The sequence below is a fragment of the Bubalus kerabau genome, chromosome 10, assembly GCF_029407905.1.
Source record: "Bubalus kerabau isolate K-KA32 ecotype Philippines breed swamp buffalo chromosome 10, PCC_UOA_SB_1v2, whole genome shotgun sequence".
Classification (NCBI taxonomy): Eukaryota; Metazoa; Chordata; class Mammalia; order Artiodactyla; family Bovidae; genus Bubalus; species Bubalus kerabau.
In genome coordinates this window covers 56,086,017-56,109,458 of record NC_073633.1, presented here as the reverse complement: position 1 = coordinate 56,109,458, position 23,442 = coordinate 56,086,017, and the positions used below count along the sequence as shown (strand labels likewise).

The 23,442-nt window shown below is 45.0% G+C and overlaps 1 protein-coding gene across 4 annotated transcripts in view; it reads right to left on the bottom strand.

The window, feature by feature from the left end:
- The window catches only part of MYO1E (myosin IE), a 216,949-nt gene that overhangs the window by 11,119 nt on the left and 182,388 nt on the right, over nt 1-23,442 (bottom strand). For 2 of the 4 annotated variants that reach the window (XM_055537796.1, XM_055537797.1), the window contains exons 22-26: nt 22,216-22,361; nt 15,060-15,206; nt 13,337-13,494; nt 11,188-11,280; nt 8,173-8,374 (exon numbers count right to left, since the gene is read on the bottom strand). In XM_055537796.1, the coding sequence (XP_055393771.1) occupies nt 8,173-8,374; nt 11,188-11,280; nt 13,337-13,494; nt 15,060-15,206; nt 22,216-22,361 (746 nt within the window). Of the gene's footprint in view, nt 1-1,273; nt 3,727-3,800; nt 3,979-8,172; nt 8,375-11,187; nt 11,281-13,336; nt 13,495-15,059; nt 15,207-22,215; nt 22,362-23,442 lie in introns of those variants that run through there. The other 2 variants (XM_055537799.1, XM_055537798.1) reach the window with 2 other exon arrangements.

Sequence of the window (23,442 nt, the reverse complement as noted above, 5' to 3'; positions counted from 1 at the left end):
TGAAAGAGGATGAGATGGCTGGACTCAATGGACATGAGTTTGAGCAAACTCCAGGAGACAGTGAAGGACATGGGGTTGCAAAGAGTCGGACATGACTGAGTGACTGAACAACAAAGATGAAATAAAAAACATCTAACCGAGTAAGTTAAAAGCAAAGGCAACAAATACTCATAATTTGACCCTCCCTAATTATTTTACCACATTTTACATCTATCCATGCTATTAATGTCTGCTGCCTACATGATGGTGGGAGATTGCATCTCCTCCCAGCTCTGGGACCAGTGGGGGAGTCACCCTGGTAGCTTGAAATCGGCCACATAGAGAGCGGAAACTAACAAATGTTAAGGCTCTGCCTATCTAGTCTTTCAGAGCATACCACTGTCCCTCATAATAACTCACTTTTACTCATCTGAAAGCACTTAGACTAGTTTTATTTTACAATGGATATGCAGGATTTTATGGGGCTTCCCTGCTGGCTCAGCAGTAAAGGATCTGCCTGCCAATGCAGGAGACCCAAGAGATGCAGGTTCAATCCCTGGGTTGGGAAGATTCCCTGGAGAAGGAAATGGCAACCCACTCCAGTACTCTTACATGGAGAATCCTATGGACAGAGGAGCCTGGCGGGCTACAGTCCACAGGGTCTCAAAGAGTTGGACACAACTGAGTGACGAAACAACAACAATGCAATATTTAGATAGTTTTTGGTAGTGCTCATATTTTGATATTTGTATTCCAATTAAACCTCACATGATTGAAAACTGTGTTACTGGGATAATGGGGGTTGGAGCAAGAATTTCTGAATCAAAACGACAGTTATTTTTCCTATTGCCATTTCAATAATAAAAAGGTTCACTGTGTGCAGATTTATATGTAGTTATAAAACTCCACACCATGGAGCAAATCCAGTTGTTTCATTACATGTACCTCTGGCACAATGTAAAGTAGCTTTGCTGTTACCATGTGACCCATCATTTCAGTGTAATCTGTAGAGTCGGCCCTTCACATCCAGGAGTTCTGTGTCCCAGATGCAGATACAATCAACTGCAGGTTGAAAATATTTGGGAAAAAATTTCTAGAAAGTTCTGAAAAACAAAACTTGAATTTGCTGGGCAGGGCAACTATTTACATAACATTTACATTGTATTCAGTATTACAGGCCACCCAGAGATGATTTAAAGTACACAGGAGAATGTGCAGAGGTTATATGCAAATACCATGTGCAGGCTCAGTCACTCAGTCATGTCCAACTCTCTGCAATCCCCTGGACTGTAGACCGCCAGGCTCCTCTGTCCATGGAATTTTCCAGGCGAGACTCCCAGAGTGGGTTGCCATTTCCTACTCCAAGGGATATTCCTGATCCAGGGATAGAATCTGTGTCTCCTGAGTCTCCTGCATTGGCAGGTGGATTCTTTACTACTAAGCCACCTGGGAAGTTATAGTAAGTATATTTCTTATGGACCACAGATAATTGAACAAGGAGATGTAGGCAGCCTGTCAGGCTCCTCTGTCCATGAGATTTTCCAGGCAAGAATACTGGAGTGGGTGGCCATTTCCTTCCCCAGGGCATCTTCCTGACCCAGGGATCGAACCCGCATCTCCTGCGTTGCAGGCAGATTCTTTACCGCTGAGCCACCAGGGAAGCCTTTGCAAATACCATGCCATATTATATAAGTGACTTCAGTACGCATGGATTTTTGTATCTGGTGTGTGTGTGTGTGTGTGTGTGTGTGAGGGAACTAATCTCTGGTGGATACCAAGGGACTACACATTTACCACTTTACTCTGTTTATCCTTCATTAAAAAACCAACACATGAAGAAACTTGTTCACAGCACCTTGCTTTTACATCAGGTCTTTTTCTGAGTAGGGTGTTAGACATCTAAAGCAGTCACAGCATAACCCACACCACAAAGTTTCCTGAGTAATGAGGCACATCACACCCAGTCGGCTTTGTGAAAACCTGCCTGTTTCAGTGCCTTGGGGAGGCCAAGAGGTGCTATGCCCTGAGACACCGGACGCTGACGGACCGATGAGCCCTTACAGACAGCTGTCCAACCTCACAAGGGGCCAGAAGCCCACAAGAGCACACAACACCAAGTGACATCAATGACGCAGAGACAGGGGCTGTTCACACTCTTCATGGGATGTGAGTTGTTACGGTGATTGGAGCAAAGGAGGGTTCACTCGAAAAAGACTGTAGAACAGCATAGCACAAGAAGGAATTTTGGATTTTATTTCCGTTATTGAAACGCAGCTAGTATCTACTACAGTATAACCTCTCAGCTTTGTTCTGCTTGTGGTCTGAGACCAGAGAGCAGCATGGCTTTACATGTGCGATGGTCAGAGAAGGGGGAGTGAGATAGGTTGTCTCCCTGACTAGTCCCCTTGTTTTGGCTTCCCTAGGTTGCCCCATCACCCCCTCCCCCCATCTCCATTAAAGCCAGCAATTCCTGAAGCTTAGCCCCTCCGTAGTCTAGAGCTCTATGCAGGCCAGAGGATTGAGTTCTTGTGGATAAAGCCACTGGGCCAGGGGACACCCACTTTTCAATCTTGGTAGAATATTAATATTTCTCTGTAAGACCAAATCACATGAATAACAGTCATAAAATAAACACAAATAGGACTTTCCTGGTGGTCCAGTGGTTTAGAATCCACCTGCCAATGCAGGGGACACAGGTTCAATCCCTGGTCCGGGAAGATGCCACATGTCTTGGGGCTTCTAAGCCTGTGCGCCGCCACAACTACTGAGTTCATGCACCCTAGAGCCTGTGTTCTGCAACAGAAGAAACCACCGCAATGAGAAGCCAGTGCACCTCAGCTGGATAGTATCCCCCGCTTACCGCAACCAGAGAAAGCCTGCACGCAGCCACGAAGACCCAGTGGAGCCAAAAAAAATACAAATAAACTTTCAAGTGGCATTGTGCTTTTTACTTTACAGAGCCCTTATTTAATCTTCACAAAACCATGAATGGGCTTTAAATTTCTATTAACTGGCTCTATGAGCCATGGACGGAGGAGCCTGGTAGGCTGCAGTCCATGGGGTCGCTAAGGGTTGGACACGACTGGGCGACTTCACTTTCACTTTTCACTTTCATGCATTGGAGAAGGAAATGGCAAGCCACTCCAGTGTTCTTGCCTGGAGTATCCCAGGGATGGGGGAGCCTGGTGGGCTGCCATCTATGGGGTTGCCCAGAATCGGACACGACTGAAGTGACTTAGCAGCAGCAACAGCATGATACAGGTGAGGACACCAAGGTGTGGAAAGATTAAGTGATACACGTGAGGTTGTCAGCTGGTAATTAGTGAGACAATCCGTGTGCCCAGCAGGTGGCACACAGAAGGCACTGGTTCAGTCAATAGTCAACAAGTGACCCCGGACTCACACCCAGCCTTGGCTACTGTGAACCTGGCTTCCCTGAAAATGGCCAGGCCACATTCTGTGAACTTCCCTGCAGCCCTCATACCTCTGGGGCACCCGGGTGTGCCTATGTCACTGTGCCAGTGAGAGCTGGGATTAAGCTTTCAAGTATCACGTCTTTGTTCTGCAGATGTGAAATTTATGTCTTAAAATTCCAAGAAGGAAAATAATGGCATTTTATTTCATTGGCTCTTTAAAATATGCTCTGTTCCAAAAGGTTGAATCTATAAACATTACTGGAAATGTGGGAATGGATGCCAGAAATTCCTAGGCTTTGTGTCTGCCTGGGCCAGGATATGGCTGCTGCTCCTGTAGATTATGGGTTAAGAAATATTGCTATTGGACACTTGTTGGAAATTTTAAGCCCCTTGAAAAATATGACTCCATTAGGAGAATCTTGTCAGGAGACACCCAGGCAGCATTTACATTTTTCGATCGATCTCTCTTTTGTGGCATGGCCAGAAGCCCAACCACTGAGCACTTTCAATATTTTTCTGTTTTTCCAACTTCCAGTTGGATTCATCTCTGGAGTATCTTGAAATTTCCTGAAGTGGTCCTCCCCTGAAATGCACCACAGGATTAAAAAGGCCAACAGGAAAAAAAAAAAAAATTTCCAGTCTGGGTTTTAATGCTTCCAGTAATGAACTGGAGGTGGATTATGTACATTTCAGTTACGGGAGGGAAAATATAAGGCACATTTGATTGGTAAATCAAGTGTTCCTATGGAGCCAGGGCGGAGTCTGGCGAATGAAATGTTTATATGATTCTTGTGCTACCTGTCCTCTTTTCCTGAGAATCAGGACAGATTTTGAACCTGAAACAGACTGTTGAAAAGGTATGCTAAGGGACTATAAGATCATAATTCTTTCTATATCTTAGTTTTCTGGATAACCCAACTACCATGGCATGGCAAGGGTAAAGGATCCACTTGGGGTGGTAATTTAGTGAAGGTTTCATGCTGTCTCCAAAAGCAAATACCCAAAAACCCAGAACCCAACTGACTGAACCCAAAATAACCTGACAAAGACTTTCTTGAATTAACTTGAGGTGCTAATTACACCATTTGATTTTATCCACATTACATGATCCAAAAGAAATGACTGCTTATATTAAATATGTCTATAAAGAAAAGTGCACTGGGGCTTCCCTGGTGGTCCAGTGACTCCATTCTGTTAATGCAGGGGGCCCAGGTTTGATCCCTGTCAGGGAACTAGATCCTACAAGCTGCAATGAAGATTTGAGGATCCCTCTTGCCATAAGCAAGACCCAGTGCACCCAAATAAATAAAATTTTTAAGTGCATTGGGGGTGGGGGAGGGAAAGGAAAGATGAACCTAAGAGTTGAAAGTCCAAGGAGACCTAGAGGTAACCTCCCTTTTATAGGTTGGTAAATCCAAGGGCATGATTTGAGGCAGTGATATAAACAGGAACTTCTGTCTCTGTGGAAAGGAACCAGCTAGGGACCCTACAGTTCCCTGTTTGCTCAGCAACCTCCCACGGGAAATGCAACTCATGTTTTCTTGGCAATGAAGAACTGTTACATGTAGGTAATCACAAGGGCCCTGAAATGCCTATCGAAGGTCTTTGGCCACATTAGAAATTATTTTAGCTTTGACTTGATGTGTTTTAGAAAATAAATACTAAGCAAAAGCTCAGCTGTTTGATCAGGGTATGACTTAAGGAAGAATCTGCATCACTGCAGATTTAAGTGTACAAAGAGGAGGCTGGCTGAGATGTTATAGCTGTGAGACTCAGTGTGCCTCATGTGAGTTTTATACACAGGAAAATCTTACTGTCTAGTAGACAGGAGTGAAGGTTCCCTCCTTCCAGCCTCACAGCCACTGCCAAAATAGCATCAGGTATGCCTGACCTTTAAGCTTAAAGGTGGCAAAGGTGTGACAAGACTTAAATAGGGAACAGCACAGCTGCGGGCTGGAAGGGAGCAGCCTCGGTTAAGACACAGTGTTCCTAAATTGCCTGCATTTTGGCTGACAGATGCTCCCAGCTGGCTGGTGTGCAAGTCTGTAACTTGCAAAGCAGCCTGGAAAGATGGTTTTGCTTGCCAAAACCAAAGCAAGTAGGAAGCTAGCAGACAGAGCTAAGGGAATTGGTGCATTTTGCTGACTGGTTTTAATCCCCTGCCTACTTTGGGAACTCAAACTGGACCCAAGAAGGCTTGTTTGATTATTTTCGTTTCATCCATCTGAGTAGTGTAGGTCTGGATTATGGAGTAAGAATCCTGTTGCTGCAATAGCACCCCTCAATTCACCTTTACAGAGAAGTTTTGATCAAAATGATTTGATAAAAGTGGTTTTCAAAATGTGGTCCCTGGATCAGCAGCATCACCATCAACTCAAAACTTGTTAGAAATATAAATTCTTGGGCCCCATCCCAGTCCTACTGAATCAGAAATGCCACAAGTGGGCCAGTAAGTTCTCCAGGTGCTTCTGGAGCACGTTAAAGTGGGAGAACCACCTCTTTAGACCAAGCCAATCAGGCGAACTATGATCATGAGAACTGGCGGGAGAGAGCTACATATGCAGGAGTGGCGGGAGCAGGGGGAGATGTAATAGAAAGTGGCGGCCACTCTCCTGATGGCCATTTGTATAAAACCAGGGTGCTGGGACTTCCCTGGTGGTCCAGTGGCTAAGACCCCAAGCTACCAATGCAGGGGGCCCAGGTCCAACCCCTGCTCAGGGAACCAGGTCCCGCATGACACAACTAAGACCCTGCACGCCATAATTAAGAGCCAGCACAGCTAAACAAATACATACTTAAAGCCAAAGTGCTTTCCTCTCTGAAGCCCACATGAGGGAAGACTTGCCGGGGAAAAGGAACGTGAGGAGAGAAGCTGGTGAGATCCGGGAAAGTTCTTAAGAGTCTGTTGCCTTTAACAAGGCCTCAGGTGAATGGGTGGCTCCCCGCCCAAAGGAAGGAGCTGTTGCTTCTCACCCAGCACTGCTCTAGTTTGTACACGAGTCTCCTGATCACACTCAAAAGTTCTTTATCATTCTACAGACATGGAGAGACTAGACAATGGAGGTGGGCAAGAGGGAGGGGAAGAGTGGGCTGCAGCAGCCCCGTTATGGGGTTCAGCAGAGAGAACTATTCCACCACTGAGGATCATGTCAGAGATTCTTGCCAAGAGTCAGAGATTCCTTAAAAGCCACTAGTTCACATCAACAGATGAAGAAGCTGTGGTACATATATACAGTGGAATGCTACTCAGCCATAAAAAGAACACATTTGCGTTGTAGTGAGGTAGATGAACCTAGAGCTTGTTATACAGAGTGAAGTAAGTCAGAAAGAGAAAAACAAACATTGTTTATTAATGCATATATATGGGATCTAGAAAAATGGTACTGATGAACCTATTTGCAGAGCAGGAATAGAGATGCAGATGTAGAAAATGGAAAACTTGTGGGCACAGCAGAGGAAGGAGAGAGTGGGATGGACTGGGAGAACAGGGCTGACATACATACACTCCCATGCGGGGGACAGACAGCTGGCAAGAAGCTGCCGCGTAGAACAGGGAGCAGAGCCTGGCGCTCTGCGGTGACCTAGAGGGGTGGGCTGGGGGTGAGGGGGCAGAGGCTCAGGGCAGAGGAGGTATGTGTGCACACAGAGCTGATTTACGCTGTGGTATGGCAGAAACCAGCACGACACTGGGAAGCAATTATCCTCCAATTAAAAACAAATGGAAAGAGTCACTAGTTCGGCCACCATGAGACAAAAACTGCTTCATCGCCACCGGCACCGGCACCACCACATTCATCATCAGGCTACAGCTGACTGAGCAGCCCGCTACGTGCCTGGAACCACGGTAGATGTTTTATTTAAATTCTCTCTAGTCCTCCCAGCAACGCTGCAAGTTCGGTGGTATTAAACCAGTGTACAGATAAGCAAAATGCAGCCCGGAGAAGGTAAGAAGCAGGTCCAATATCAGCAGGGGCTGAGACAGGATTCTCACCCTTCTCTGGTGTATGACGCAGTCACTACAATACTCCTGTCTGTGGTTTCCATCTGCTCTGTGACTAAATACTTTCAGGGACAAGGTGCTTCTTACATCCTAGGGCAGTTCATCTTTAGGCTACTGGAATGCTTTTTTATCAGTGCCAAAATCTACTTTCTGGCAGAGTTCACTCCCTTGTCTTAAAGTTCACTCCCTTGTCTTAAACTCCACAGGACACAGCCAACTCCTTTTCCCCTACTGATAACTCTATCTGCACAGAGTTCCATGAATCTTTACTTCTTTCAACTAAAAAGCTGGTTTCTTTCCTTCCCTCTTCTGTTCTAGAAAGGCAGACAGGCTCTTATTTTAAAGCCTTGACAGTCTGTATTCATAAACAAACATCTACACCTCACAGAATGCTGGGATGGTACTCCTTATGTTTCTAATGACTCTCTGAGCCACTGTGTTTATGGACCTTTAGCAGAGACATAAATCAACACCCCCATTATTCCTCAACCATCTCAGAGAGCAAAATAGGTCACAGAGTGATTCAGTCTCAGGGTGGAAGGGAACCCCTTTTCTAGTGTTTCCAGGATAAGGCCTTTGACATCAACTTGGCTGTACTTTTCGAGATGCCAACCTAGAGCCTCACAGCCCTGGGGCTGGATGAGGCCGGGTGACCACACGTGGGTGCAAAACTCATCTTGAGAATCATGCACAGATGATGCCCCACGTTCTTGAACCCTGGTGTGACTGATGGCGATGGAGGTCACAAGGGTCACTCACAGCAGGTGGTACTCTTACCCGGCAGCACCCTGGTCTGGGACCTTGAGGAAATCCAAGCTCTCCAGCGCCTGTGATGCTCGGCCCGAGCCGATGGACTGCTGCTGTGGCAAAGGCGGGCGTGCCATGGACGTGTACAGGCTCTTCTGATTTGGCCTCTGGTTTCCAGCAGCGTAGGGATATGGCACAAACTGGTTTTTAATGACTCCATTCTGATGCAATCCTAGAAAGAGGAAAACAGAAGAAAACAAAGCTGAAAATTTCTGATCCTGTGCTAAAAGGCTCTTCAAACTTTTCCCCTCTATTAGCCAAGAGCAAGTTACTTAGCTTTGCCAGGCCTCAGTTTCCTCATCTAAGGGCATAACTGCTAACATCGTATATTGTGAAGAACAGACCCAAGACATCGTAAACTGCCTGGCAATGTGTGCAACACAGCAGACTCTCACGTGTGCTTGTTGAACTTGACATTAGAACTACCAGATGTTCAGGGTTTCAAAGCCGACAGTCAAAGAAAGGTAAGCTTCTGACTAGTTGGAAGGCACATTTTTGGGTCTAAGAAAAATGATGAGGTTATGATTCAAAAGGGCTGGCAGGCAGCTGTTTAAACAGCTGGACATCCCTTTTCAAGGAGTCAGTCCTGGGTGCACTCTGTGAGAGCCAGTCATGGGAGACGGAGAGAGGAGTCCACACAGGCAGGGGAAATGTGGCCACTGGTTGGATTAATCTGAACAGAGCAAGCTGTCCTAGTCAAACGACTGTTCCTAGTCAAGATCACATTATCTGGTGAGTGATGGATTACGGTGCTGTGCTCCAAACCGCACACCTTGCCTGAAAGGGGAGCTGTTGTTCTACGTTATGGATGCAGAAGCCCTTTCCTCTTCTCTCACTGACAGGTTTGGGCAAGAATGAAGGGGAACAAGGCTCCCCAAGGCACACCCACAAAACCTCTTCCATCCCAATTAAGAGAACAACTCTTCAGTACCAGTGGGATGACACTTAGTTTATAAAGGTGAATTGAGGTTCAGGTTTGCCTGCCTCTGATAGCTACTTGACCTTGAGCAAGACACTTGATCTTTCAGAGTGTCAGTTCAGTTCAGTTCAGTCGCTCAGCTGTGTCCGCCTCTTTGCGATCCCATGAATCACAGCACGCCAGGCTTCCCTGTCCATCACCAACTCCCGGAGTCCACCCAAACCCATGTCCATCGAGTCCATCCAACCATCTCATCCTCTGTCGTCCCCTTCTGCTCCTGCCCTCAATCTTTCCCAGCATCAGGGTCTTTTCAAATGAGTCAGCTCTTCGCACCAGGTGGCCAAAGTATTGGAGTTTCAGCTTCAGCATCAGTCCTTCCAATGAATATTCAGGACTGATCTCCTTTAGGATGGACTGTCAATTTCTTCATTAAAGAAACAAGGAGCTTGGTGAGACCCCACTTGCTGCCCAAGTCACCAAGGACAGCCAAGGGCATCCAGAGTGGGACATATTCTAGGGCCATGACACTCAAAGAAGGTCCCACAGATGGGCTGCTCTGTGCCACCCATGAACCAGCTACCCTTGTAAGTTCAGAAATTAAGAGCCAGCATTTAGAAATGTTCACAGACATATATCATGTCTGCTGAATCTAATAAGAAATTTTGGCTTGTATTTTGATTGCTTTTAAAATCCTAGTAGTTTTTAATATATCTTACAAAAGTATAGTTTGTGATGGGTTAAAAATTAAGGGAAAAAAACAACACAAAAAACGAAACCAAAGCTAAAAAACCCCCTAGCCTTTGATCCTTCACCACAGAAAGTTTAAGTACTGACATGAGGGACTTGGGTCTAATTGCCTCATTTTATTGATGAAGAAACTGTCATGTACAGAGGTTGGGGGCTGTGCTCAAGGTCAGGTAGTTGGTCTGAGGCAACTCTGGCCAGTGTAGTTGAGGCAAATGAACTTTCCAGGTGGTCTGGCCAAGGTTTTGCACGAGTGGCTGGCGCATAAGTAGTAACACAATACTACACGGTTCTCTTAGGTTCTTTTGTGCTTGGATTTTCTTTAAGAATAAAGGCAGAGAGGAGGAAAGACAGCCGGGCCAGGCAGGATGGGGACTCCAAGAGAGATGAGAACTGGCTTCTCACTGATAGGCACCGCTGTCCATACTTCAGCACGCCACTATGCGATTCCAGGGCAGGAGACTAAAGAAATGCTTCCTACTGCTTATTTTGGGTGCTGCTACAAACAGATTGCCTTGTCTGGCATGATCTGAGTCAAGCATGGTCCAAAGATGACCCTTTTAAGACCTACAACCCTAAACTTATGAACATCTAACTTTCTGGAGGCAGTTTCTTATTAATAGAATTGTGAGTGATGGAAAAACACTTGTGAATTTAGAGAGCACACTTCCAATACTAAACAGATTTTAAAGGGCAAAACCTCTTACATTTATTTGGGTTTGGATTTTGACTTGCATGCTATATGTTATCAGTTAAACAATAAGAAAAATGTAACATAAGATCTAAAAATTTTTTGGTATCAATTTTGCAATTCTCTCACATATTACTTTATTTTTTGGAGCCAACCTCCTAGATCCTATCTGACTAAGAATAAAGACTTTCTGTTTCTTCATTCAGCTGTTAACTAGATGCAAAGCATTGTCAACGTTTGGCTAGAGCTGGGTAGTGATGGTGGGGTTATACCTGCAAACTCCAGTTTCCATTAAGGCAGCATCCTACATCTTAAAAACTGATGACATTCTGGTTGCCATGGGCAGTGAACTCTTCTTCCTATTACTGATGTAGGAAGCCTTTCCTAAGGAAGTAATTCTTCCAGGTAATGAAATGCAAATCGCTAACTTAGCTACAGTGCGGTCTCACTGGTTCATGCACAAGTCCCGTGAATTTTAGGGTCACAGGTAGGGCCATCATGTTGGGAGGAAGACATCTGACACTGAAACGGCTCATGGCTGGCTAATATGTTGGCATCTGTTGGCTGATGCGTTTCTTCCTCGATGCATTTTACTCATCTGGGTCTCGCCCACAGCGCATGCTAGGCTCACCTGGTGGCAGAGGGGCAGCTCTCATTGGGTAGTTGGCATTGTGAGTCCTGCTGGAATAATCTCTGCTTTGAATCGTATTCCTTCGGGTAGGACCTGAAATAAGCCCGCAAGATAAGGTTCAGATCAGTGCTATTGGCTGGTTTTTATGGCTCCTGATGGATTTTTGCTGGTGGAAAACTTTTGAGAAGTTTGGAAGGCAGGTCTCCGTGGTATCTATAGGAGACTGGTTGCAGGGTAGACAGGCTATGTGAGGGGCATGCTGTCCTGGCAGCAACTGGACGGGAGGGGCCGGAGGACACATTGACAGAGGGGGAGATTTGAAATGTCAGAGACAATGGCTTTACAGAGAATTATTAATAAGCATACAAAAGGGTTTCTATTGTTGTTGACTTTGCGAAGAGACAGATGGGTCAAATGAATGTTCGCACTCATGTTCTGGCCACAGAGCACAGAAGCTGAGGCTGTGTTAGCTGCATACCATGGTCCCTGGAGTGGACACCGCAGCTCCCCCACCTCTGCTGTCGTCCAGAGCCTTCCTCACCAGAGTTTGTGCTCTATAGTCTTTGAAGGAAACACAGAGATGCTGAAGGGGAGAAGCAGACTGGCACCCTTGACACAGATGTGCAAGCATCAGAAAACAAGCAGTGCTAAATGGAGCCCTGTGGGGCTAGAATGAGGCCCGGGGAGGTGGGGCGACTGGGGGCCAGACGAGACCTCTGAGGAGACGATGTGTTGGAAAGGACAGCAGTCAATAAGGTCTTGAGTGGGACATGAAGGAGAGGACAATTAGGCCAGCTGGAACAGGGCTGCAAAGGAAACTCCTAGTAAAGAGAAGAGCAGGAAGTGGCAAGGGATGAACAGCACAAAGCAGAGGAGCCGGGTATCAGGTCCTGGGGTGAGGGGGGGAGGCCAGGTGTGGGGGTCCCCCTTCCTGCCCTCCCTGTCTCATGGAGATACGCTAAAACACCGTATTACACAATGGCTCACTTCGAGGCCCACTGAGCAGTGCTCTGACTCATCCTGCTGGTTATCCATAGCGCTCCTTGGCCCGGCCCTGTGCCCTGGGGTCTGAGCCAGTGGACTGCTAGGCTTCTGCATTCCAGTCGGGTTTGGCCGTTTGGGAAGCACTGGCAGGAGACTGGAGTGCCAGAGGGGACAGGAGTTGGGGTTAATTTTCCCCCCAAATTTAAGTATTTAATTTACATTATTGTGTTAGTTTCTGATGTACAACAAAGTGATTCTGAGACATGTTCTTTTTTAGATTTCTGGGGTCTCCTCTACCTACATCCTTAGGGTAACAGTAGCATCTTGGTCTTCTCTGCCCGAGCCCCAACCCTGTTCCCTTCATCCGGCCCACGTCTCTGTAAAGAGTCCTTTTATGTAAACGTCTCTTCAAAAATCCCACCTAAATGTGCTGTCTTCTGCAAGTACTCACTGATACTCAGATGTACACCATTTTCTGAATGGCTACTTTTCTGTGCTGTATTAGTGAGTTATACAGTGCATGCCACTGGAGACAGAAGCCATAAAGGCCCATTTTATACTTGGCATACTCTTCACTGATCATACATGTGGACTGTATTCTGTAACGGTGGCATCTAAAAAAAAGAAGCATAGGCCAGTAAAAGGAGTCAAACTACAGAGTGCGAGTTCGTGCATGAGTGTCTCCTAATGAAACACTTTAAGTGAAGGAGGGAGATATCAAACATGACGCCCTGTAACAGAGTGAAGCCTTGTAAGGAGTTGCTAAGTGCTGTCAACTTCTTTAACACTGACACAAAGGATGAAGTTTGTATTGTTGACAAGACTGGACTGGAAAGGGCTGGGAAATGTAAAGCCAACAAATAGATTTGTTTTAAACATAATTAATACTGTAATGCCAGGAATACTACACGTAACTACTAAATGATTCAGAAAAGTTTAACCTGCCCATTTGCCCTGATGTTGGTTTAGTCTGAAACATTTCAATCAGAAGAAAACCCCAACCACAGGAAGCAGTCAAGGCACTAGTTCTTTGGCCCGCAGATCTGTGAGCATTATGAGCATTTGGTGGGAAAAGAGTTTAGCTTGGAGAGAGGGTGAGCAGGGGCCAGGCAGGGAGCCCAGCAGCCCAGCAGCGGCCCCGCCCGTGGGGCCCATGCACACTTACGGGAGTTTCTGGGCAGCCCAGGTCCGATGCTGACCTGCAGCACTTTGTTGCTGGGCTTGAGGATGGCCAGGTCGCCAAAGCCTTGGTGGAACTGCACTTGCCGGGAGCCCCCTGCACTCCAGGGTCCCCAGTTCTCCTTTTTCAACTTGATTTCAAGCCTGTGACAAGTGTATATATTGGAATTAACAAAGGAAAGGAGAGAAGCAGGGAGAAAGTGGTATTCACAGACCCCAGCCTGGAGTTGCTTTGTAAAAACAAAACAAGACCAGATCACGGGAACCAGTCCGGGGCCCAGTGGACGGGCATGGCGCAGGCTGAGCCACCAACCAGAGGCGGAGCATTTGGGGGCCCAGTCCCTGGGAGATAATAGCTGGTAAGGGAGGTGCCCCAGTGTTGGAGTGCTGTCAAGTGGAGGCAGGTGGGGACAGAAGGAAAGGCCACCCTCCAGGCCACACCTGCTGTGCTGCCTCACCGTGTCCTCTCTGACTGCCCAGGTCTGTGTGAGGAGGACTGAGAGACGCCAGGCAGAGAGCTCAGTCTCCTTTGCACAGAATGAGGCTAGTATTTTTAAGTTTGTTTTTTTTTAATTATTTTTTAAACTGTTTTTTTGTACTGGGGTAACTCAGCCATACATATACATGTATCTATTCTTCCCCAGACTCCCGTCCCATCTAGGCTGAGAATGTGGCTACTATTTAATTAAGTTCTATTCCTCCACCTTCACCCCCACCCCAGGGAGGAAAAGACACTAGCAACCAATATCCAAATAAGAGGGAAGTTTACTCACAAATGCAAAACTCCCCAGCCAGTTTTTTTTATTTCCTATGTTGCCCATATGCCTACATAATGCAATTCCATATTCTGCTTTTTTAACCTTGTATTTTTATTTTGTAAGACTAGAAAAACCATAATTGCCAGTAGCTGCCTATTCTTTTGAGCAGCTCGGCTTATACATATTCTTACTTTTTTTGAGTTACTCCCTTATCACAAATTCTCAGACAAAAATAACTGCCCCTGGTACTCATGGCCAAATTGTTTGAAAAAGCTGTAATGATTTCATTCTACTTCTAGTGTCTATTTCACTTCAACCACAGCAGCATGGGTTATGCTAAGTCCCCCACTCTTGGAACGAAGGCTTTATTTTGGCCTCTTGCTTGTGAGTAGGAAGAGTGGAGGGTATCCTCGTTTCATAGATGGGGAAATTGAGAAGAACAAAAAGCCAAATAAATCACTTGGCAAACACGAGCCTAGAAGTTCAACAGTCTGCCAGTGTCTGGTACATGGGACGATGTTATTAAAGTAAATGAAGGTGAGCCCGGACACGAGACACTGGCCGTCCACGGCCCCCAATCTCCAAATGCCCCACCAGCAGGCTGTATCATGCACTCATCTTGGGGACTTAAGCCCCAATCACTTTCTTCTGCTTCAGCCTTACACTACTTCTACCTGCTCTGCAAAATAAAATATTCCTTCATTGGTAAGATACAAAAATCTGCCTTTCTTGACCTCAGGTTGGTGACCTTTGCCCAAGGGATAAAATATACCAGTCAATGAAGTCATCTCACAGAAATGCAAAAGTAACCTTCCCAAAGTCCATGGCAACCACCCTGACTGTCCTCTGCAGGCCCTAGAGCTCCTTAGAGCCACCCAAGCCAGTCAGACCCCCACCCCTACTCTGCAGTGGACCCCAGCAGTGAGATCAAGGCCCCAGACCCCAACTTACGTGTTGCTAAATTTCAGAGGTAGTTGCTTCTGGGTTTTTTCCTCATAACGCTTTGCTAAGAGGCTCAAGAACTCAGTTTTGAAGACAGATTCAAGCAAACTGTCATATTCTTGCTCATGAAGAATAAAAAGGTCATCCTGCATAGTACTGCAAAGAGATTGTAAAGACTCAATGAAAGTTGCAGTTTTGTTGATTCCATGATTTTTTTTCACCCTTTTTTTAATCCTGTAAGATAGCACTAAATTTCTACCATCTTCCTCTGCTACTGAAAATCTTTAAAACAGAACACAACAATGAAGTACAAAAATAAAATCCCTAATATATGCTTTTAAAAGAGGTTTATAGTCTACCAACAGCATGATCAAAATACTCTCTCACATGACTTTTAAAATCAGGAAATTAAGGACAATTTAGTCTGTGTTTTAAAAAAGCCATTTTCAAATTCAACTTCTATGTTCTTAAAATCATAAAAATCCAGAATGTTATGACTGTGGTAAGAAAGGGACAATTCCTCATAAGTCCCAAGTCAGCAGAATTTAGGATATGGTTGCAGCTATTGTAATACATCCTAACTTGAAGAACTATAAGCTCCATTATCAAAAGAGAAGCCAAAGTCCTACGCTTCATAGGCATGAGTCGGGAGCCTTCAGGTATTCGGTGCTCTGCTAATACTGCCTGCCAGATGCATAAACAGATCAAACTGCAGAGAAATGAGAGACAGGTGTACACACAGCAAATACAGTCCCCACCTTCAGGGTGGGTCAGGGAAAGGACATGCCTTTGTGGGAGATCCTTGTTTGGACAGGGTAGGGCTGTTGGGGAAAATTCATACCCACAGTGGATGTTAGGAGCTGCAGGAAGAATGGAAGAGAGAGGCTGAGGGGCAAAGCCAGTTCCGGGGAATATGTTTAGTGGTAAGGGGACTGATTAGATAGTTCCTCTCCAGGCCCAGCCAGAGTTTGTGGAAATCAGAACACATATACACTTGAGAATTTTTCTTCCTTAGTTGCTAGATGTATTGCTCAATTGCTCAGCTGAAAGAGGCCACCACCCCCAAGGCTTCAAGAGGAGAGTGTACAGAGGGGGAAGAGGGGAAAAGGAGCCGATTTTTGGTGTATGGGGTGGAGTGAAACTCCCATTTCAGCTGCTGGATTCATGTCTGGGCATGTCCATTTGCCTGGCTGGCCTTTAGGCGGGACAGTGATTATTTGACTGGATTATTAAAGGAGTCCAACACAAGAAACCTTGAGTGGTTTAATGTGTGCAGACTATTAGGAGTTTCCTGATCATGAAGAAATAAAGCCAGCAGGCCAAAACATCAAGGTCAATTATCAGCATGAGTCTGGAAATGAGAAGAGACTGTTTGGACATTAGGACTTCAACCATCAAATTCAAGAGCTTCTCCTCCCTTTGGTGACCGGAGTCAGAAAATCAGGAAATTCTCTTGACCCAAGCCAGAGCTTCAGCTCATTCCCCTTGCCTCAGCCCAGGTTCCTAGGTCTGAAAACAAAGCTTTTACACCTTGTTTTTTTTCCCTAAAATATCAGACTTATTTTTGGACTTCACCTCCGTCTTCTTCACATGCTCAAGCTGCAATTCCTTACAGATGTTTGACGTAGGAGCCTATGTTGAAAGAAGCTTAACTAGTCCCCGGTTTGGCTCTTGATTGGTTCTTTATCCTGTTTTTGTGGCTTATTGTTGTGCTGCTGACCACACTAGAAATGCTTGGTTTACTCCCTTAACCAAATCTTCTTCATAAAAATGTTAGTTACAAAACCCTGGGTAAAGTTTTAAAGGAGTTTTTTCTTTTTTTTTCTTAAGTTGAAAAGGCAATTTCAGCTAGGATGGCCCCTGCTTGTATTTAAAGTCTCAAAAAGAAATGTTTCCTGCTTATGAAATAGATGCTCCTTTAAAAACATTTTTATTTATTTATTGAGGCTGTGCTGAGTCTGTTCTGCAGCACTCAGGCTTTCCCTAGTTGCAGCATGCAGGGGCTTCTCTTGTTGTGGCAAATGGGCTTATTTGCATGTGGGATCTTAGTTTCTTGACCAGGGGTCAAACCCGAGTTGCTTGCCTTACAAGGCAGATTTTTAACCCTAGACTACCAGGGAAGTCCCCAGTGCTGCTTTCAGTAAACTGAGAACTACAAAGGTAAAAATTAAAAGCAGAAGAAAACAAGCCTTATCCAGAACTCTACCACCCAGAGATACCAGTAGCACCAGTTTGGGAGCCTACTTAATTTCTCTGAGAAATGCAGATACATGTGGTGTCAGGCCTCCTGGGAAGAGCTTCACCCAACCACAGGGGGAAGGCTCAGTCCCATTTTTGTGTCCCAGGAATATCCTGGAAACCAATCAATCTCTCCACACTTGTAAGCTGTGTGCCCCATGTTTAGCCAGGGCATGGCTCCTCCTTCCAGAACGCCCTGAGGCAGGGACTGTTTCTCACCCACTGCAAATCCAGAGTTGGACACAAGGTTGGTGGTCAGTCCAAAAATGAAGAAAACTTCCAGGTTTCCAGAGCTCAAAATCCATAGGAAGTCAAGATTTCAGGAAAGCATCAGGTCAGCGGAGCAGATCCCAAGTGAAGGAGGCTGTTCTTATTGCCAGAGGGTTAGGACAATTAGGCAACGAACCATTTTTAGGCAAGAATGTCATGCCCAGGAGTGCTGGGGCCTGTCTAAAGACCACTCCTTCTAGGCAGACTTTCCTAGGATGTACAAGTACTGGAAATCCACTGACCCACGCAGGCAGCCCTGAGGCTTTTGATCTTAGGCCTCTGGGGGTCGGCTATAGGAAAGAGAGGACTACTAGAAGCTGTCAGAGAGAGCTCCATATAGGTGATTTTGTTTCAAACCTCATCAGCTACAACAGGAAGGCAAAGAATACGGGCCATTGTACCTCCTGACCACTCTTCCAGCAAATTGAGTTTTTCAAATAAGAGTGAGACGAGGTCAGTTCCTCGATGGCTCAGCAGGAAAAGAATCCGCCTGCAATGCAGGAGACACAGGAGACTCGGGTTTGATCCCTGGGGTGGGCAGAGGCCCTGAAGGAGGGCATGGCAACCCCCTCCAGTATTCTTGCCTGAAGAATCCCATGGACTGAGGAGCCTGGCAGGCTACAGTCCAAAGGGTTGCAGAGTTGGATACTAAGAGGCTAAGCACACACACACAGGTCAGTTCGGAATTTGGACAAGAAGCAGCTCTCGAAGGAGCCTTCAGAAATGATGCTTGGCCTTCTATCAGCAGTCCCCGCAAAGCCTTGGAAATATGCCCCAAAGGCATCAGACATCAGGAGTGTGTCACCTCCTGATATTCTCACCATGTCTCCATGAAGGCAGAAATGCAGGCTGTCAGGGCTCGGCCTTTTATTAGATGGGTCTCCTTTCCCTGTGAGTGACTGTTGTCATCACAGGTCTCTGAGCTATTGGGCCTAATCTATTTTTTTTTTTTATTGTAAGTTCAAAAAAAGTTTTTAAAAAATTTCAATTAAAAAAAAATTTTCAATTATAATTCAACTAGATATATTTCAGTACACTTATAAAAGGTAGAGACTTCTAAAAATATGATGTCTATTAAAGTATCAGGAAACACTTTTTATTATGGAAAATTTCAAGTGTATCAAAAAGTAGAGAAGCAGAATGAACCACATGTCAGGAGGTTTCAACAATGATCAATCCACAGACAGTCAAATTCATCTGCAGTCTCATTCCCCCCACTTCCACGCACCAGCTAGGTTATTTTACAGCAGAGTATAATCATATTTTATCATTAAACATTTCAGTGTCTATCTCTAAAAGATAAAGTCTTCTTAAATATAAATAACCACAATATCATTATCACACCTAAAGGAATAAACAGTAAATCCTTCATATAAAATATTTGCCACGTTCCCTGGTGGCTCTGACAGTAAAGAAGTCGCCTGCAATGCAGGAGAACTGAGTTCAATCCCTGGGTCGGGAAGATCCTCTAGAGAAGGGAATGACAACCCACTCCAGTATTCTTGCCTGCAGAATTCCATGGACAGAGGAGCCTGGCAGGCTACAGTCCATGGTCACAAAGAGTTGGACACAACTGAGCAACGAACACTCGTAACACACTTGTAAAATATTTAGTTATTTTACATTTCCCCAAATTGTCCTGTATATTTTCTTGTATGGTTGGTTGGTTGGTTTGAATAGGCAGCTGTGAGCCAATTTGGCCTCCCCAGTAGTTATAAGAGTTAGGGATGGGCTGAAAGATCAGGTTTGTAGGACACTTGGTAGTCTGAATTAGAAGAAGCCATTAGGTGTTCATTCTAGCCAACAGTCAAGAAGTAAGTTCCATAAAGTCTTCAAAACACACAAAACGACTCTCTTCCCAAAGTGCAAGACAACTGTTCAAATTTTTCTCTATACTAATACTGAAATATATTGAGAATACACGTGTACACACACCCACATAGATACGTTCTCCTCGTACCACAATCGATTTCTCCTCTATGTTTGATTCTGCACACACTATCTGATTGCACTCCTAACTTGGTTTAGATTACTAGCCTATCCCGATGGCTGAAAGAAATGAGGCAATGGTTATTAATCCTGGCAAACTGGGGCTCAGTGTGTAACACACAGAAATAACACCTTTAAACGACTCGGGCTCTTTTTCCCTCCTAGAGTCAGAACAAATTTCAGGCTAAGTACCTCATTTTATTACATCCTCCAATAAGGAAAGGCCACAGGGAAGCAAACATCCAGACCGTGAATACTAAAAAGAAAGTGGAAAAAGAATCTGATCTTACTGTGAGACACTATATCCCCAGAGGCTGTGAAAAAAGAAAAAGAGAGAGGGAAAAAACTTGAGTGTGAATATCCCACACCTTGGTAAGCCTCAGAGACTTGATCAACAAGACACTGAGTGTCAAAGTGCTAGATACGCATGTAGATATACAACGATCAAGCGCTGCTTAAGGCCTCTGAGGGCTGCAGACACACCTAGGCAGTAGTAACAGCAGGAACAACACTCACTCTCAAGAGTAGTGAGCACTTGTGTCCCAGAGCTGTGACTCCTGGGCTTTCAACTGTCAAGTGTGCCCAGCACATTTTAGCTCACTCAACTTAGCCCAGGTATAAGCCCTTGTTCCCATGCAAGATAAAAAAAGAAGCTTCCACTTGCATTCCTTGGACCAGCAAGGGCAGTCTTGGGGCCCAGTAACCAGGAGAGTGTGGTCAGCAGGTTGTGGCCTGGTCAACTAGCTGAATGATCAGAAAGACCTTTGGGAAACTGGACAGTGCCTAGAGTGTGTCTGTGAAATCCATGGCACTGAGAACCACCTGAGGTGTGGCTGCAAAGAGCTGCTGATGAACATATCTGCTTACCAGTTCTACCGCATCTTGAACTGAAGTGTTTTAAACACTTAACGTCACTGCCCTGCCTGGCTCTTTATCAGGAAAATTGGGAACAGACAAAATCAGAAACCACAGTGACATAGGCAAGAACAGACACAACTTAAAATCTGCTTTGGATGATGGCACTGGAGCCAGGCTTTTCTAGCCTGGTAAATTAGTTTTGTGCACAAAAACTCGGCTTTTGCCTAAGAGCAGCGATTTTGTCTTGTGTGTGGAATAAGAGTGTAGAGGAATCCAAATTCCAAGAAGACATATCTGCAGGTTCTGGTTAATAGAATGACAGCCCGAAGCTTGCCCTGGCAGAAGTTGAGGCATCCTCAGAAGGGCCCCAGGGCATGACTCAAGGAGGAAGCCTCAAAGGGGACTTTCTTCCTCTTTTCTTTGCCTTCTGTGGCCTGAGGATTTCCTCTCATCACAGGGAGGATTTGGGGAAGTCTCAGCATATGCAGGTCCTTGCCATTTTGTGCTTTATTGTGCCCATCTTTGCATGAAATGTTCCCTTGGTATTTCAAATTTTCTTAAAGAGATCTCTAGTCTTTCCCATTCTACTGTTTTCTGCTATTTCTTTGCATTGTTCCCTTAAGAAGGCTTTCTTATCTCTCTTTGCTATTCTCTGAAACTCTGCATTAAGTTATTCAGTTGGGTGTATCTTTCCCTTTGTTCTTTGCCTTTTGTTTCTCTTCTTTTCTCAGCTATTTGTAAGGCCCCCTCAGACAACCAGTCAGCCTTCTTGCAATAAAGGACAGAAATGGTATGGACCTAATAGAAGCAGAAGAGATCAAGAAAAGGTAGCAAGGATACACAGAAGAACTCTACAAAAAAGTTCTTAATGACCCAGATAACCATGATGGTGTGGACATCCTGGAGTGTGAAGTCAAGTGGGCCTTAGGAAGATTACTACAAACAAAGCTAGTGAAAGTGGTGGAATTCCAGCTGAGCTATTTCAAATCTTAAAAGATGATGCTGTGAAAGTGCTGCACCCATTATGCCAGCAAATTTGGAAAACTCAGCAGTGGCCACAGGACTGCAAAAGCTCCTGTGGCCACAGGACTGGAAAAGGTCCTTCATTCCAATTCCAAAGAAAGGCAATGCCAAAGAATGTTCAAATTATCGTACAATTGCACTCATTTCATAAACCAGAGTGCTGATGAGAAGAGCAAGGGTGCCTGCCTGTGAACCTGGAGTTGAAGGGAGCATTTGGCAATGACCCCAGGGTTACAGATTATGGAGACCAATTTGATTCCCCCTCACCCCCGGGGGAATGAACAGGCAGAGGGGCCTCAAGAAATCCAAAGATACTTCCTATCTAGGACAATCCAAGGTCACAGCAAATTAAAAGCAGCATTGATGACCTCATGGCCACCTCTGCTCAGGCTTTTCCTGGTCAAATGGGTTAGGTCTTGATCAGGGGCAAGGTGGGCTTGGGGGCAGGACTCAAGAATGTTGATCCCCCCCTTTAATATCAGCAATTATGCCCTGTTTGTTTCACAGACTACATTTTTTTCCCCTCAGATTTTATGGGAGCAAAGGATCTGAGTAACCCTTGACTAGAGGAGCAGATCAGAAGGTAACTTTTTATTGTGATTGTAGTACTTTCTGAGACCCAAGAAGATCAGCTCTTCTTAGGGAAGAAGAGAAAACTGGGTTCTCTTCATCGCCATTTTTACAACTGGGGAGCCTGATGGTGCCTCTCTCCAGGCAGTGTTTGGAATAGCAGATGGCAGCGTCGTGCAGAGGTGGGGCTCCCCTGTCCCCACCCTTGGCCACTTACCTGAGGGACACAGACAGGATCCTTTCCATCTCGATCCTCCGCTTCAGCACTTCCTTCACCAGGCCTTTGTCTGGACCCTGTTTGACCTTTTCTCGTCCAATCAAGTACAAGCATTTTGGAGTCAGAAGCAAGTCTCGCTTTACGCTCTGTAAGGACAGGGGTTTTAGGAAGTGTCAGAGTGACAGCAGTCTACACACAGGGCCTTGGTGACCAGGTGAAAGGAGGCAGCTTTAGGCGGTGAACTTTCACTACGATCGGATGGTGATTCCCTTTATCATCTAAGTCTTTCGAGAGCAAAAGAACATGTTGCTTATGATTGTTAGGTTGACATATACAAAACTGCTGATACTTGACTCCCTTTAGCTTATAAAAATGTTAGACTCATATGGATCCACCCAAGGGATCAGGGCAAACCAACACGCAGGATGACCCTACCAATGATCTGCTCCAGGATGTTTCTCATACAGGGATCCCTCAAGGGACCCTGCATATGTAATTTTTGTGAGTCCACTAAATTTTTACTTTTTAAAAGTGATACATTTTCATTTCAATGGTAATCCTTAAAAATCTAATATAAATGTACTGTGTTATATCCAAACAATACTGAGAGACTTAACATTCATGTTTGTATTCAAACCTGCCACCAGAGCAGCTAGCCCCATATTCAGTTTGTAAGGAGTGATTTGGTTTTGGCAAAACAACATCATCCTTCTTCTGAAATTAATATCGTTCTTTCTTTATTTTTTCCCCGACCAAAAACCAAACAAGAAATTACTCACATAAAAAGCTCTTAATGGCTCATAATCTATTATGGCTTCAGATTTCACTATTACAGTCAAAATTTTATTAGGCAAAAGAAAAAAGACAATGTCTAAAGAAAGAGGTTAAAAAAAACATCAGCTGTCCTCCAGTGGCTCTGTCAAAGCCCCGCATAGTCATTTGCCCAGGGAAAATGGATAAGAACACTTCATTTTATATTCTCAATCTTTTGATCCAATGAGTCTACTCTTAACAATTTACTCTAAAAGCATAAGTAGACAAATGCACAAAGCCATGTGAAAGAATGCTCACAGTATCCATTTACGATGGTAAAAAAAAAAAAAGTCACGAGAAGAGATTAATAAGAAACTGGCTCAAAATAATAGTGAAGCAACTGTTGAATGGGATACTATGCAGCTAGCTAAACAAAACAATTTATACCAACATATCTATTAATATAGAAAGTTC